The following is a 14,467-nucleotide window of genomic DNA, read 5'->3' as shown; positions in this document are numbered from 1 at the left end:
ATTTTGGTAACTATTTATTTAGACATCAGTCAGTTTGCAGCAGGTTCAGACCTCTGTGGCTAGACTCTTTTTTTGGATTAGCCAATTTCCAAACTTCTGTAAAAGTACTGTGACGAGCTTCAAAATAGATTACAAAAATCACATGGGAGTGTATGATTCTTCCAGGATCATTCAAGGAACATGACCTGAAAATCCTAGCTCATTAGAACAAAAGTATTATATTATTGAGTTTTTGAAATCAAATTGGTTTTCCGCTCATAGGCCATGCTCACTTAAAATTCAAAAGTTCTTGCCTCTTGCACTGATCTTTTCCTTTAACATTGTGAAGCTCTACTTAGAACCTTCTTAAGATCCAATAGTGCAAAATACACATTCTTGCAATTTTTTGACTGGTCTTAAGATTTTGATCAGGAGTGTATTCAATATGTGTGCCTTAAATGTTAAGAAGTGAGTGAAACTGATTCTGTCAGACTTTGCCTCACCAACCATAAACGTCCCTGTGTGTTTGAAAATCAGTGGAAATCTCTAAAAATCTTACTTTTTGTCTTAACTCCTCAAATGGAGCCAGGACAGCAACAGTCTTTTCCAAAAGGGCCCATTGGTGAGTGGTCAGATTGTTTGGAAAGTCTGTGCTCGGAAAACTTAAAATTACAATTCACTGTATGTCTATTTTGTGGCTAAAATATTGCAGAGATCAAAGAAGTTGCAGTAGCTAAACTTGTCACTAAGCAGCTCAGGCTTGATGGATGGTAAGTGGTGGTGGAGGTAGGTAACAAAGAAAACAAAACAAAATAAAAAACTAGAAGCACTCAGAACACGAACCTTTGCCAGGACCCATTATCATTTTGATGCCGAAACGGGAATGATGACATCATCATGTGATGTCATAATTAATGTAATTACTGTATGTTCAGGAATTTAGAACCTCCACCTAGGCCATAGGGTCATTAAACAATTGTAGGAGCCAGATTGTGCTGATCTCCACCAAAATTTATAATTTTTTCTTTGTGACAACGTCAACAATCCCTTTTTTTTTAATCAAAATTCCTTCATTACTTTTTGAAGAATCTTATTCACAGACAAACAAATGCTACCAAAAACATACCTCCTTAGTGGCGGTCAAAAAAGATTTCATGCAGAAATGAATACATAAAGTCTGAATAATTGTGAAGGTAGTGAAAAAAACTATTATTTGTAACAATAAATTCTGATTATCAGATCAGGAGTATTCCCATCAAAGCAATTTTTGTTTGATTATTGTTTTGGTCACTGCGTAAACCTTCACTACCAATTTCTCGTGTCTTACATCAAGTGGGCTCTGAAAAGTTCTGGCAGGACAGAGATAACATGTATGTTACTGTGTTGACATATTTTAGTTGACATACAGTGGTACCTGAACTGCATAAAATAAAAACGTTTGATCCACCTGAGAAGAACTTGATCAGATGTGACCGCTATTGGCTTTGCAGGACACATTTTAGGTCCTATTGTTCGCCTCATGTCACTTCATGCTAGAGTGATTCATCGTTGGATCAACAGCGTACTGCACTGCATGCCGAACAGTTCTGTATATCAGTCGAGCTTGTAGAGCAGCCAATTAATACGAAATTGATCTGCAACATATCCATTACATTATTCATGTTAATGGAACAAACATTTTTAAAAAGGCTTCTTAGCAGAAGCGTCAGCTGGTTGTTTGTGATGGACTCCAAAAACACCATGACATGCAACAAACCCTGACTAAACTACAGAGAATTTCACATGTATTTTATAATTGAAAAAAAAATCCATCAATATGAGCAACAAAGACATTGAAACACCCATGCAGGTGACAATGACACTGACATTAATGTCTCAAAATACAAAGGAAGAACATTCTGAACATGGAGAAGGAGTCATTCAAAACATTTGAATCTCATTTTTTCCTTGACAATGTTTACAATGTTTCCTGTCAATCATTTGTTTTTGGTACATTGAAAGTTTGATAGTAAAAGAATCAGAATAAAGGTGAAAATACTGTTATGCTAATCTTGCACAAAATCACAAGATCATACACAATCTGTTAGCACACAGTGTGTCTGTTATGACTCTCAGCTACTACCACATCATATGTTAACTCAATATCTGTGAAACTGACCAAGGCATAGCTATTTTTGTGTTTACTAAGATTCTTGAATCTGTTTGACACTGAATGTTAATCCAGTCCAACGATTACATTCTTAAAGTATCCCTAAAATTTGTTCAGTGGTTCATGAGATATTTTGCTGACAGACAGAGCTGACTTAATGCCAAACGTTTGAACAAAGAACCCCCACTGTGAAATTCAAGTTACAGATTTATCAAATGAAAATCAAAACTGGGCACAGGAAGTCATTTAGTAAGTCATTTTCCTCAATCAAGAACCTTGATCTGAGGGAAGGGCTGGTAAAACTGTTGTTGGGCCATTGATGTTGGTAAAGTACTGGCCCATCAGGGCCAATTGACTTTAAGGTTAATTTCCACCCTTGCAGTTTTGTTGTCACTAAACTCATTACACAACTTTGGCTTGTTTTGTGTAAGCAAAAGCACACACACACCAATTTCAGAAGCCCAGCATCTTTGTTTGGTCCACACTTTTCTTTCTGCTCTCAGTGGAGGAGGACGCTTTTTCTCTGTCTCCCGTACCCTCCACTCTCTGCCCTGCTTCAGCTCTGTGTCTTTTCCTTTGGAGCCTCTCTTTGCATATCTTCCAAAATTTGTGAATTATGGATTTGGTCAGCTGGTCTCTCAACGCAATTGATCAAATTTTCTCAACGAGAAGACAGGGTTTGGGGGAACCCTCTTGTCTGGACAAGACATTTTTCTCCGGTACACAATGGACTCCTGGCAGGAGTGGAGAATTGCGTGTCTGTCGATACTGTCAGTCATGGATGTCAAAGATGTGTACGCAATTGGATTTTTGATAATAGGCTTTCTGTTTTTTGGAGTTGGCGGTTACCTGGCATATTGAGAAATTCGGAAAACCTCGGCAGCTGTTCTGGCCACTGTGAGGCTGCCAGGCATGTGTGGTGGGATCTGCGATCAACACTCAAGACTGTGATGCTACGTGAGCTGAATCACAGACTGGATGCGGTTCCTGGACTCTGGGATGAAAAGGGATAAATCTTGGAGAAAGTTGTTCGCTCGGATCTGGTGGAATAGACCTGAAATTTGGCTGTTTGGATTCGCCATTGAGAAACACCAGCGAGACTTTGAAGGCAGACGGAAAATAAGAGTCGGCCTGACCCAAAACAATTATTGTTATGTGAATCTGGCTCCCTTGTGCCGGCCTTTGGCCAGCTATCTTCAATTCCTGCTGGATTTTATGTAAATAAGATGCTCTGCCCCCTCCCTTGCCTGAGGACATCTGTTGATCTGCTCTGGGCTGGCTGATAAACATTCCATCATATTATCAAAGACAATGGCCTCTGCGACGTGATTCAGGGACTTATCTGCAAACACACACACATTCATACAAACACACTACACCGACCTCCACCATCTCTGCTTGTCTCTTCATGTGTCACTCTGCTTGCTTTCTGGACCTTGTGTGGCTTCTTTTTCTTCTGCTTCTGTTAGTCTACCCTTATCAAATAGATTTTTCTTATGCTTCTCTAAGAGGAAAACTTATTTATATTCAATTGGTCTATTAAGACCTGTTATCACTGTATCAACCTCACATATTTCCTCTTAGATCAAAGTTTTTATCAAAGTTAAAAAATAGACTTTAAAATACTATCATTATCATTATATCAACTGTTCTGTTAGCTGTTGAAATGCTTCCTCTTAGAGGAAAGTCTATTTATGTTTAAATGGTCTATTAGGTTATACATCACTGACCGACTTACAGATTGTTAGTTTACTCAAATTACCTGTCATAGTTATACCAATCATACTACTCTGTTATAGTTATACCAATCATACTACTCTGTTATAGTTATACCAATCTTGCTATTAGCTAGAGTTACTTGACTGATATTTTTTATTTCTGTATTTGATTCTGTAATTGCTTTTTGATTAGTATTCTTGATATTTTTAAATGGTTCCTTTTAGAGGAAAGTTTATTCATGTTTGTTAGTTTAATCAAATTACCTGTTATAGTTATACCAAACTTACTATTAGGTAAAATTACCTGATTGATGTTTTTTATTTCTGTATTTGATTCTGTTGTTGTTTCTGTGTCGTAAAGCACTTTGGATCGCCTTGCTGCTGAAAAGTGCTATATAAATAAATTTCACTTCACACTGTTTCCTAAAGGGTTGAGTGTTGGCTTAAGGACGTGATGACTTCACCATGGTAATGGGTAAATAAAAAATAAAAATTCCGAAATGCATTGCTGCTGTCAATGTTTTGAATTCAATGACTTAGTTTTTACAGGTTGATACACAGAAAAGCATAAATTGTCTCTTTAAAATGAAAAAACCTCACATTATTTAAAACTGGGGTGGGGGTTTCAAACAATTATTTTGATGCATCGTGATGCAGACAAAAAGTATTTTTGGATCAATTATAAGTTCTCATAAATTGAATATTAGTTAATGTTAATAGTGTCATGTAGAGGAACTTAAATGCAGAAATAAGGAGTGTAGAAGTGCAGCGCCTGGACAGTTTATTGTGTGCACACAACAGAGAAAAGTTAACAAGATGGCTGACTGAGAAATGTTCTTTGTGCACTGAAAGCCAGTGTCTAAGTGTCTAGAAGTACTTCAGCTTCTACGAAGTTAAAGGATAAATGATGTAACTAGAGCCACACTATATGCAAGTTGTCTACACAAGAGGAACATTGAGTGAGTAACATCTACATTTCCACCAAACCTGGAAAAGGTAGAAAAGGCAAAGCAAATTACAAAGTCTGCTGCAACGTTTATTGTGAAGGATTTGTGTCCATATTCAGAAGTCAAAACCCAGGCATCGTGTGCTATGTTTCACCCTTTGGAGGGAACCCTAACCCACATATTAGCCTTCTGAATCATAATCAAATCGAATTGTGACATGCCTAAAGATTCCTACCCCTATTTATGACTTAACCAAGCAAACATAGGTGAAAGTAATAGAATAGAAGATTTTCTGTAAAAAAAAGCATACTTTTGCAGTGTTTAAGATAAAGACCTTCGGTGAGGTTCTGCTCACCTGGCTGCTTGCATCAGTTTTCAGTTCTTTGTGAGTGGAGAACTGGATATAGACAGGGACACTGCGAATCAGTGGTGGAACTGTAGTGTAGTAGTTAACCATAGTGACGGCTGCTTCCTCTGTCCCCATCTCTAAGAAAGCCTGGGAAGAGAGAATAAAAACATACCAACATGGACACAAAAGTGACAATTACATCACCAATAAATTCTCATTTTTTCTTTTGTTAAAATTTGATAAATGACAGGATGTAAGTCAAGACATCAGCAAACAGGCTTGATATCAAATTCTGCTGTCAATCAGTCAAGTTCAGTGCCACACAGGCACAAACTGTGACGAAATCAAAGCAGGAATCTAAGGAGTCAATGCCTTTTTATTGTCAAAGTGTTCCACACATCCTTTTGCTTGATGGTGGTATACTTTAGTTCTGATTGTGCTATTTCTGTGAACAAGCCCTGTTCAGAATCTGCAGCTTCCCCCCCCGCAACAAACAATAAGCTTTTGTGCAGAGCTCTGGGTGTGTTTCAGATCACTTCTTGATAAAAAAAGACTCAGTGCGTCTGAAGGTTTTGACCTCAGTTGACAATTTGATCCTGACAACTTATAACAAAAAAAACATTTGATAACTGTCCTTTTAGGAGAGTCTGATCCAGACTCAATGGTCTGGATCAGACTGATCTAGACTCTACGGTCCTGTTCACCCTCTGATTTAGACTCTGTAATCCTGTGATTTTCCAGTTTATGTTTTTGAACTGAATGCAGGCTGAGAGTTTAAGTTTACTAGTCAAATGTTGTTGCAATCAATCCAGTTTTATCCTTCTATTATCCATAGTTGGACCACAAAGGCTATGTCAAAGAGGGAAGCCAAGACATTCCTCCACTCAGCAACTCTCCCAATTGATCCCGAGTTGTGCCAGCACATTATAAAAGGTGGACCATTTATCATTTAAGTAAGAGTTAGAAAATATCAGCATTGGGAGTTATTTAAATTCACACATCAGAATCATCTCTGATATTTACTTATGGTGTTCAACTGATGTGTTACAGAATTGGTCCTTGTGTGTTTCATCCACTCACCTGGTTCTTTCCCTTCAGAATAAGGATGTTAGTGACTTTGCCAAACGGTAATCCAAGAGCGATGACTTCAGCGTCCGAAGCCTCAATGGGCAGTTTTCGGATGTGAAGCACACGTGATGGTGGAGCCTCTTCCACCTTCAGCTTCTTGCTTTCACTGCCATTAGAAGTCCCATCTGAAATAGGAACAATAGCACAGATTTAAAATCTGTGTAAAACACAGTTGATCACCTTTAACAGTAAGCTTAACAGAAACTTTCATGCAATAAGCCAAAAGCACCATGCAGTGAGCCAAACAAGAATGGAAAATGTTAATTATTTCTCAATAATGGAAATTGTTAAAAAAGAACAAAAAATCTGTTGAGCTTATGAAATAGGAAACAGCTATTCAAACAGAACAATTTATTTGTAGATGTCTGTTATGTAAAAAGTTAAAATTCTGACATATTCATGTCCACCAGAACAGGTTTTGTTAATGAAAAACTCTGCTTAAAAGGCAGATAACTAATGAGCTTTTAGAAACATTTTTTTCCAGAATATTTTATAAAATTAAAGGCTTGACATTACTATAAATAATGCATAATGCCTGTCACCTTTCATGGCAAAGTTTTACATTTATGCATTTTATGCTGAGAAAAAATACAGTTATAGCTGTTTTGGTCAAACTTTGTAAATGATGTTATGCAAGATCTCATGCAAAACTGTGAGATTTTGTGAAATATGTTAGTATTCAGAGTATGTGTTAGGAAAGATTCCCAAGCTACTACCACAATGTAACGATTAATAATGAGATTAAAACAGGGAAGAGGAGAGGTGTGGAATCAGATATTCTGCTTTAGAAAAAAACACACCAGTTTATGTAAAGCATTTCCAAACATGATTATAGCTTCAGTTAAGTCAGTGTTGAAGCACATGAAAGCGACCAGCTGAGATGTGAAGGAAAAATAAGTCGTAAAAAAAGAAAAAAAATACAATGGGTTGCAGCGTCATCCTCAAATTTGTCAATAGTCATCAAATTTTGGATATTTTCCCATTTAATTATTATAAACAATCATTTTCAATCATCAGGAATACAATATTAACCAAGTAATAGTTAACAAATACACACGGTTGACTATTATAGTACATGGCAGTTTTAAAAAGAGATCTCATGCAATGTGTTAGTGCTCAGTGTAAGGTGGGCAGGACTTTCAACTACAATCACACCAAATTTTAGATCAATATCTGTAAAGTTGAATTCAAGATGACCACCACAACTAATAAACAAAAGACAACACAAAAATGGCTGTAATTCGGTTAATTTTACAAGCACTGAGCTAGTTTGATGTGGTCATAGTTGCATAGCATGACATTTTATCATATTGCATGAGATCTCACATATTATTTTCAAGGTTTCACCAAAATGGCTGTAACTCCACCATTTCTTATCACAACTTGTATAGAGGACTGAAAGCAACATAATCAAAAATAAAAGCAGAAATATATATATTTTACTTTTGCCTTTTCCTTACACATGCGTTTCATCAAGTAATGTTTATATTTTGCTTTTGCGTTTTCCTTACACATGCATTTCCATCAAGTAATGTTTATATTTTGCTTTTGCTTTTTCCTTACACATGCGTTTCCATCAAGTAATGTTTATATTTTGCTTTTGCTTTTTCCTTACACATGCGTTTTCGTCAAGTAATGTTTATATTTTGCTTTTGCCTTTTCCTTACACTTTCCACCTCCTCTTTAATCACCGTGTGCATTTCTGCCTCAGTATGTAAATAAGGAGGCTGTCTTCTTGATCCAGCTCCTCTCCTATTGGTCAATAACCAGGAAGGAGCAGGATCCATGTGCAGATCGATTGTTCATGCCTGCGCTCTCGGCCGTTTCAGGAGAACGCCTCATTTGAGAGAAAGTGAAGTCTAGCAGAGATGTCTTAGACAGCTGCAGAACAGTTAATGCACGTTGCTAGCTTGGCTGACAGCAACACAGTCAGTGATGACTATTTATTGTTTCCCTTTCTAAACCCCCAGAGCGCAGAGGAGGCACGGTTTAATACCGCTCACACTCGTGCGCATTCCCTCACGGGGGCTTACCCGATCGCTTTTCAGGACAACACCGTCCGTCCTTCTTTCAAATGGTATCAGTTTGATACGCCTTTACGCTCACCTGTAGCTGACATGCTCTGGCGGTGGCTGGTTAGCTTCTTCACTCTTTTCTCCGTGGTTGCCTTGGTAACCATGAAATAACATTTCACACCATACAGCCGATCAATGTTATTTTCATGGTTACCGAAATGGTTGCGAAGAAGCTAAATTTCACTGAGGCAGTACTTGATATGCTGTTCAATGAGGTGGAGAACAGAAAAAAAAAAAAGTTTTGGGAGCAGCAGTCGTGGTGTTACAAATAAAAGGAAGCGTTGTGAGCGGCAGCACGTTGTTATTATTGTTAATTCCATGAGTGGGACACAGAGGACTGGGGCTGAGGTGGAGAAAAAGTGGTCAGATTTTAGAGTGGAGGCAAAAAAGCAATTAACCGGTCCAAGTCCAGGAAACAGGCAGAGGTTCAGTTCGTGTTCTATCCAGGGGAGCACAGACGACCACTTTGTTGGGTCCTGTTCCCCAAGTCCAGGAAACAGGCAGAGGTTCAGTTCATGTTCTACCCAGGGGAGCACAGACGACCACTTGGTTGGGTCCTGTTCACACAGCATCCTGAGTTTAGACTCAACCTCCTGGTTGCAACGCTCTGATTGTCCGTCCGACTGTGGATGAAAGCCAGAGGAGAGGCTCACCTTGATCCCCAGTTGTTCGCAGAACGCCTTCCAGAAGCGAGAGATGAATTGGGGCCCCAGGTCAGAGACTATGTCCAAAGATAGTCAGTGGAGCCTAAATACCTCTCTAGCCAGAACCTGTCCAAGCTCCTTTGATGAGGGCAACTTGCGTAGAGGAACTAGGTGAGTCATTTTCGAGAAACGGTCGACTATGGTGAGAATGGTGGTGTTACCCTCAGAGGTAGGAAGCCCAGTAATGAAATCCATGGAGATGTGGGACCAAGGGCGATGAGGAATAGGAAGGGGATGGAGTAACCCCGCTGGAGGACGATGTGAGGGTTTGGCCTGGGAGCAGACCCGGCAGGCAGCCACAAACTCCTTGACGTCCCTCACCAGACTCTTCCACCAAAAAAATGGACTGAACCACTTTAAGAGTCTTGGATATGACAGGATGACAAAATAAACGTGACACATGACAGAACTTGAGTACCTCTGGGATGAGATGTTCGAGTACAAAGAGACGATGGGACGGAGACTCTCGAGGAACCCCCAGACGTTGGTTGGCTTCTTTCACAGTGGCAAGGCGGACAGACTTGGGAAGAATGAAGTTATTAGGTGAGATAGTCTCGGCAGATGGTTCGTGAATCCTGGACAGGGCATCAGGCTTGATGTTTTTGGGACCTGGTCTATAGGACTGGGTAAAAACAAAACGTGAGAAAAAGAGTGCCCACCTAGCTTGCCTGGGGTTCAAACACTTAGCTGACTTGAGATAGAGTACGTTCTTGTGATCAGTCCAAACCAAAAATGGCTCCTTAGCCCCCTCGAGCCAGTGCCTCTACTCCTCAAGAGCCAACTTAATAGCCAGAAGTTCCCGGTCGCCTATATCGTAATTTCGTTCAGCAAAAGAAGAGCTCTGGAAAAGAATGCACATGTGTGAGTCTTACCGTCATTATACCTTTGGCTAATGACGGCCCCAACTCTAGTATCTGAGGCATCCACCTCCACGATGAACTGACGAGATAAATCGGGAGAATGAAGTACAGGAGTTGAGAAGAAAAAGGTTATTTAGTCTCTTGAAAGCCTGGTCTGAAGAGGGATTCCATTTAAAAGGAGATTTAGAGGACGTGAGGGTGTGGAGGGGAGAGGCCACAATACTGTAATTACAAATGAAACGGTGGTAAAAGTTGGTGAAGCCCAGAAACTTTTGGAGCTGCTTCCTGTCCTTAGGCGTGGGCCAATCCAGGACCGCCGAAATCTTGCCAGACTCCATAGATAATTGGTTGGGGGAAATCATGAACCCCAAAAATTAGGTCTTGGACATGTGGAACTCGCATTTCTCAGCCTTCACAAAAAAGTTGTTCTGGAGGAGACGGAGTAGCATGGCCCGTACGTGGGCAATATGCGTGGGGAGATATTTAGAAAAAATTAAGATGTCATCAAGATAAACAAAAACATGCAATCCAACCATGTCCCTTAGTACATCATTGACTAATGCCTGAAAAACTGCAGGGGCGTTAGTTAGGCCGAAGGGCATAACAAGGTATTCGTAATGTCCGGTGGGGGTATTAAATGCCGCCTTCCACTCATCCCCCTCACGAATACTTACTAAATGGTAGGCGTTACGCAAGTCGAGTTTTGTAAAGATGGTGGCTCCCTGAATGCGTTCAAAAGCCGTGTTCATGAGAGGCAGAGGGTAATGATTCTTCACAGTTATGTCATTAAGTCCATGAGAATCAATACATGGCCGTAGGGACCCATCCTTCTTGCATACAAAGAAGAACCCCGCTCCTGCGGGTGATGACGACGGACGGATGATGTCTGCTTGAAGTGCCTTCCCTATGTAGTCCCTCATGGCTTGGTCCTCAGGTCCTGACAGGGGGTAGAGACGTCCCTTAGGGGGGCAAGTGCCAGGGAGAAGATTGATGGCGCAGTCGTAGGGACGATGAGGAGGTAGAGAGGTGGCTCTGTGTTTACTGAACACCTCCTGGAAATCCTGATAATGCTTAGGGACCTGGGAAAGGTTAGGTTCCTCTCGTTTGGGCTTGGAAGAAGTCACTTCGGGGGTTCTAGCAGCTTGGAGACAGGTAGAGAGACAGTGAGGACTCCAGCCCACAACCTCACCGCGACACCAGTCCAGTTGTGGGTTGTGCCGACGAAGTCAGGTAGCGCCAAGGATAACTGGGATGCTAGGTGAATTGATGATTAGGAAGGTGGTGGATTCATGATGATTGCCTCCAATGATCAGTTCAACGGGTTCGGTCTCGAGCTTGACCTGTTGAAGAACATGGCCGTCAGGAAGTAACTTTAGCTTGAAAGAATGGGCTAAATCAGCATCCAAAAACTCAGTGTCAGCACCTGAATCAACAAACGCTGACAGAGGAAAAAGCTGACCATTAACAACAAACAGTGCCTGAATAGGTACTAGTGAGGAGGGTTTGTTAGTGAACCTTTGAGAAAACATTGTACTTCTAATACCAGAAGAGGCTGACCTTTTAGCTGGGCACAGACAGAGTAGGTGCTCCTCGCTACCACAGTAGAAGCAAATGCCACTCCTTAACCTTCGTTCTCTCTCAGGGGGTAACAACTTGGAACGACCAATCTGCATGGGTTCCGAGGGGGAAGAGGAGGAACACCCGGGGACCGGGGAAGAGTTGGAGCGCCCGTAGAAATCGCCTTGGGCCCTGTTGGGCTGCACTGTCACCCTCTCCAGCCTCCTCTCGCAAAGTCTTTGATCGATCCGGGCGGCCAAAGATTCCAGTTCGGCGAGGTCCCTAGGTGGGTCCCGGGTCGGGAGCTCATCCTTGATATTTTCATTAGGTCCTTGGTAAAAGGCGTCCCTTAGAGGCTAAAGAAGGAAAGTCAATAATATATTTGTGAATGCGCCTCTTGCCTTGCTTGATCCTCCGTAATCCCCTTGCAGCCTCTCTCTCCGGCGGGGAAGGGTCGAAAACATGAATCGGTTCCCGAGCGAAGCTCCTGTAATCATAGCAAGTGGGGGAATCCTGTTGCCATTCGGCTGTGCCCCAGATCTTAGCCTTGCCAGTCAGGAGGGAGATCACATAAGCAACCTGGGCTTGACCGGACGGGAACAAGGAAGCCTGCAGCTCAAAGTGAATCTCACACTGGGTAAAAAAGGGCGGCACTGGCTAGACTCTCCTCCAAACGCCTCTTGCGGGGTTAAACGAGGCTCACGAGAGGGCGCTGAGGAAACTGACATCTTAGTTAGTATGAAATGACGTTAGTGACGTTATTTCCTGGACGCTAGCTTCTAGCTTGGTAATAGCGTTTTCAACATTAGATCACCACTCCTGTGTGGGCAACGGGTCCATTTTGGACAGATTATACTGACACGAACCAGTTAGCAGACCCAGAAAATCAACCACAACACAAGAGTGGGCGGTTAAAACCGCTTTATTTGTAAACAAAGGAATCGTAACACAGCGACTGAGCCTCTGTCAGAAGCTCTGAGGAAGGAGAGGGCAGTTCGGAAAACCACACGAAATCCAGGAAGTAAATGGAGACAAGGAAGGTTACACCTGGGAGGCTGAGCGGAGGAGTAAAGAACCGGACAGCCGGTGCACGATGATGGTGAGGACTCCCAGAGTGGGAATGAGACTCAACGCTCCACAGAGATAGGAACACTGGGTTCTACGACTCTCGTGGTCGGGTAGGCAGGAGTCGATACCAGGTAGGCCAATAGTGTGCGACAAATCCGAGGGAGCCAGCAAAAGGTCCAAGTTCAGGAAACAGGCAGAGGTCGATGTCCAGATATCTGTAGTCCAACGTGGTTCTGTTAGGGGCAAGGCATAATCGAGGGTCCAAAAAACGAGAGCAAGGGTAAAGCACTGGGAGACAGTCAGGAAACGCTGAAAAACTACTTGCTTGATAGCTTTCATAATCTGGCACTGGAAGAGAGCAGGAGAGGAGAATATATAGAGCGTAGACCAGGTGGGAGAGATAACAATCAGGGTAGAGACGCAGGTGGCTAGAATGAGCATGATTAGCATGAACACTAGGCAAGGTGATTCGTGCAGTTTACAGCTTGGAACTCCACATTCTGGCAGCAGTGGCTCAGGAGGTAGGGGTTTGTCCTGTAATCGGAGGGTTGCTGGTTCGAGCCCCCGCTCCAGCTTTCTCAGCCGTTGTGTCCTTGGGCAAGACACTTCACCCGCCTTGCCTACTGGTGGTGGTCAGAGGGCTCTGTGGCACCAGTGTGATGATTACTTCTGTTAGCCCGCCCCAGGGCAGCTGTGGCTACAATGTAGCTTACCGCCATCAGTGTGTGAATGTGTGGATGAATGGGTGAATGATTGTAGTGTAAAGCGCTTTGGGGTCTTTGGACTAGATAAACGCTATATAAGTGCAAGCCATTTACCATTCTCCAGTTTTGAATTCCCAGATGGGAAGTGAAACATCTTCGACTACAAAACAAAAGTCCATTTTTTTTTGTTTTCTTTTTTACTTTTTTGGATTTGTGATTCAAAATACATTTTTATGTTGGCTGTAAATGATTGTGTCCCAGCAGAAAATGGAAATGGACTGTTTATTATTACTTCCCTGCTTTGAAAACAATCTAGTTTTGTACACAACTATCTGTGTTATCTGTATTAGCATCAGTAAGGCTGCCATGGCTTTTCCTTGGTATTAAAGGAGACAGGAAATAAAAGGTATCACTCCTGACATGAATTCATTTTAAGACATTTTCTTTGGAGATTTAATAAACCAATACACTTCATGAGAAAAGACTCAAAATGTGCAGTGCACTGCCTAGCGTTGTTTAATTATTTGGTTTTGTAGAACAGCATCCACCAGGTTCAGATTTATTGTTATCAAATCTTTCTTCTTTTACGAAGCTCTCACAGCTTGCCTGAACAATAATTTATTTTAATCGGGTGTCCATCTCTGCATCAGATTCGTTCCTGAAGATAAACGCCTTCCGAGCACAATGAAAACATGTTTTTTCCTGAGACAGGTCTCAGAGGTTACACAAGCTTTGGTGCAAAGCTGTGCAGCAAAGGAAAAACTTTAATATTTATAAAAGAGAAAATTCATAAAAATTCTTGCTTTTTATGGTATAAACAGTTCTGCTTAAAGAGCTTAGTTAATCACTAATTAGTGTCATTACCAAAATTTTTAATCAGGGAATGTTTCCAACAACTTGAAAATTTGCTGTTTTAATCTTTTCCATCTCCAATACAGACCGGTCAGTATTCCATCTAGTGTCAAAGGATGTTGAAAAACTGGTAGCTAATCAAGTCATTCATCACTGAACACTTTGTCTTTTTCTTTACATCCAATATACTTTTGCTTTACAGCCAAATACTGAGACAGCCAATTGTCATTTTATATAGACACCATTCAACTCTTGTTAAATAATGTATATGTTGTTGTTCAAATTGTGTTTTTTGGTCTTAAAGCAGTGGTCCCCAACCTTTTTAGCTCCACAGACCGGTTCAGTATCAGACAGTATTTTCACGGACCAGCCTTTAA

General features: G+C 41.3%; 1 protein-coding gene across 7 annotated transcripts in view; it reads right to left on the bottom strand.

The window, feature by feature from the left end:
* ptbp2a (polypyrimidine tract binding protein 2a) overlaps window positions 1-14,467 on the bottom strand; it is a 55,874-nt gene that overhangs the window by 26,366 nt on the left and 15,041 nt on the right. For all 7 annotated transcript variants that reach the window (XM_017433994.3, XM_017433995.3, XM_017433996.3 and 4 more), the window contains 2 exons: window positions 6,223-6,395; window positions 5,149-5,289 (listed from right to left, as the gene is read on the bottom strand). In XM_017433994.3, the coding sequence (XP_017289483.2) occupies window positions 5,149-5,289; window positions 6,223-6,395 (314 nt within the window). The remainder of the gene's footprint in view (window positions 1-5,148; window positions 5,290-6,222; window positions 6,396-14,467) is intronic.

Source organism: Kryptolebias marmoratus, linkage group LG21 (assembly GCF_001649575.2).
Source record: "Kryptolebias marmoratus isolate JLee-2015 linkage group LG21, ASM164957v2, whole genome shotgun sequence".
NCBI classification, from domain to species: Eukaryota; Metazoa; Chordata; class Actinopteri; order Cyprinodontiformes; family Rivulidae; genus Kryptolebias; species Kryptolebias marmoratus.
Note: the sequence above shows the minus strand (reverse complement) of the source record. Positions and strands in the feature narration are given on the sequence as shown.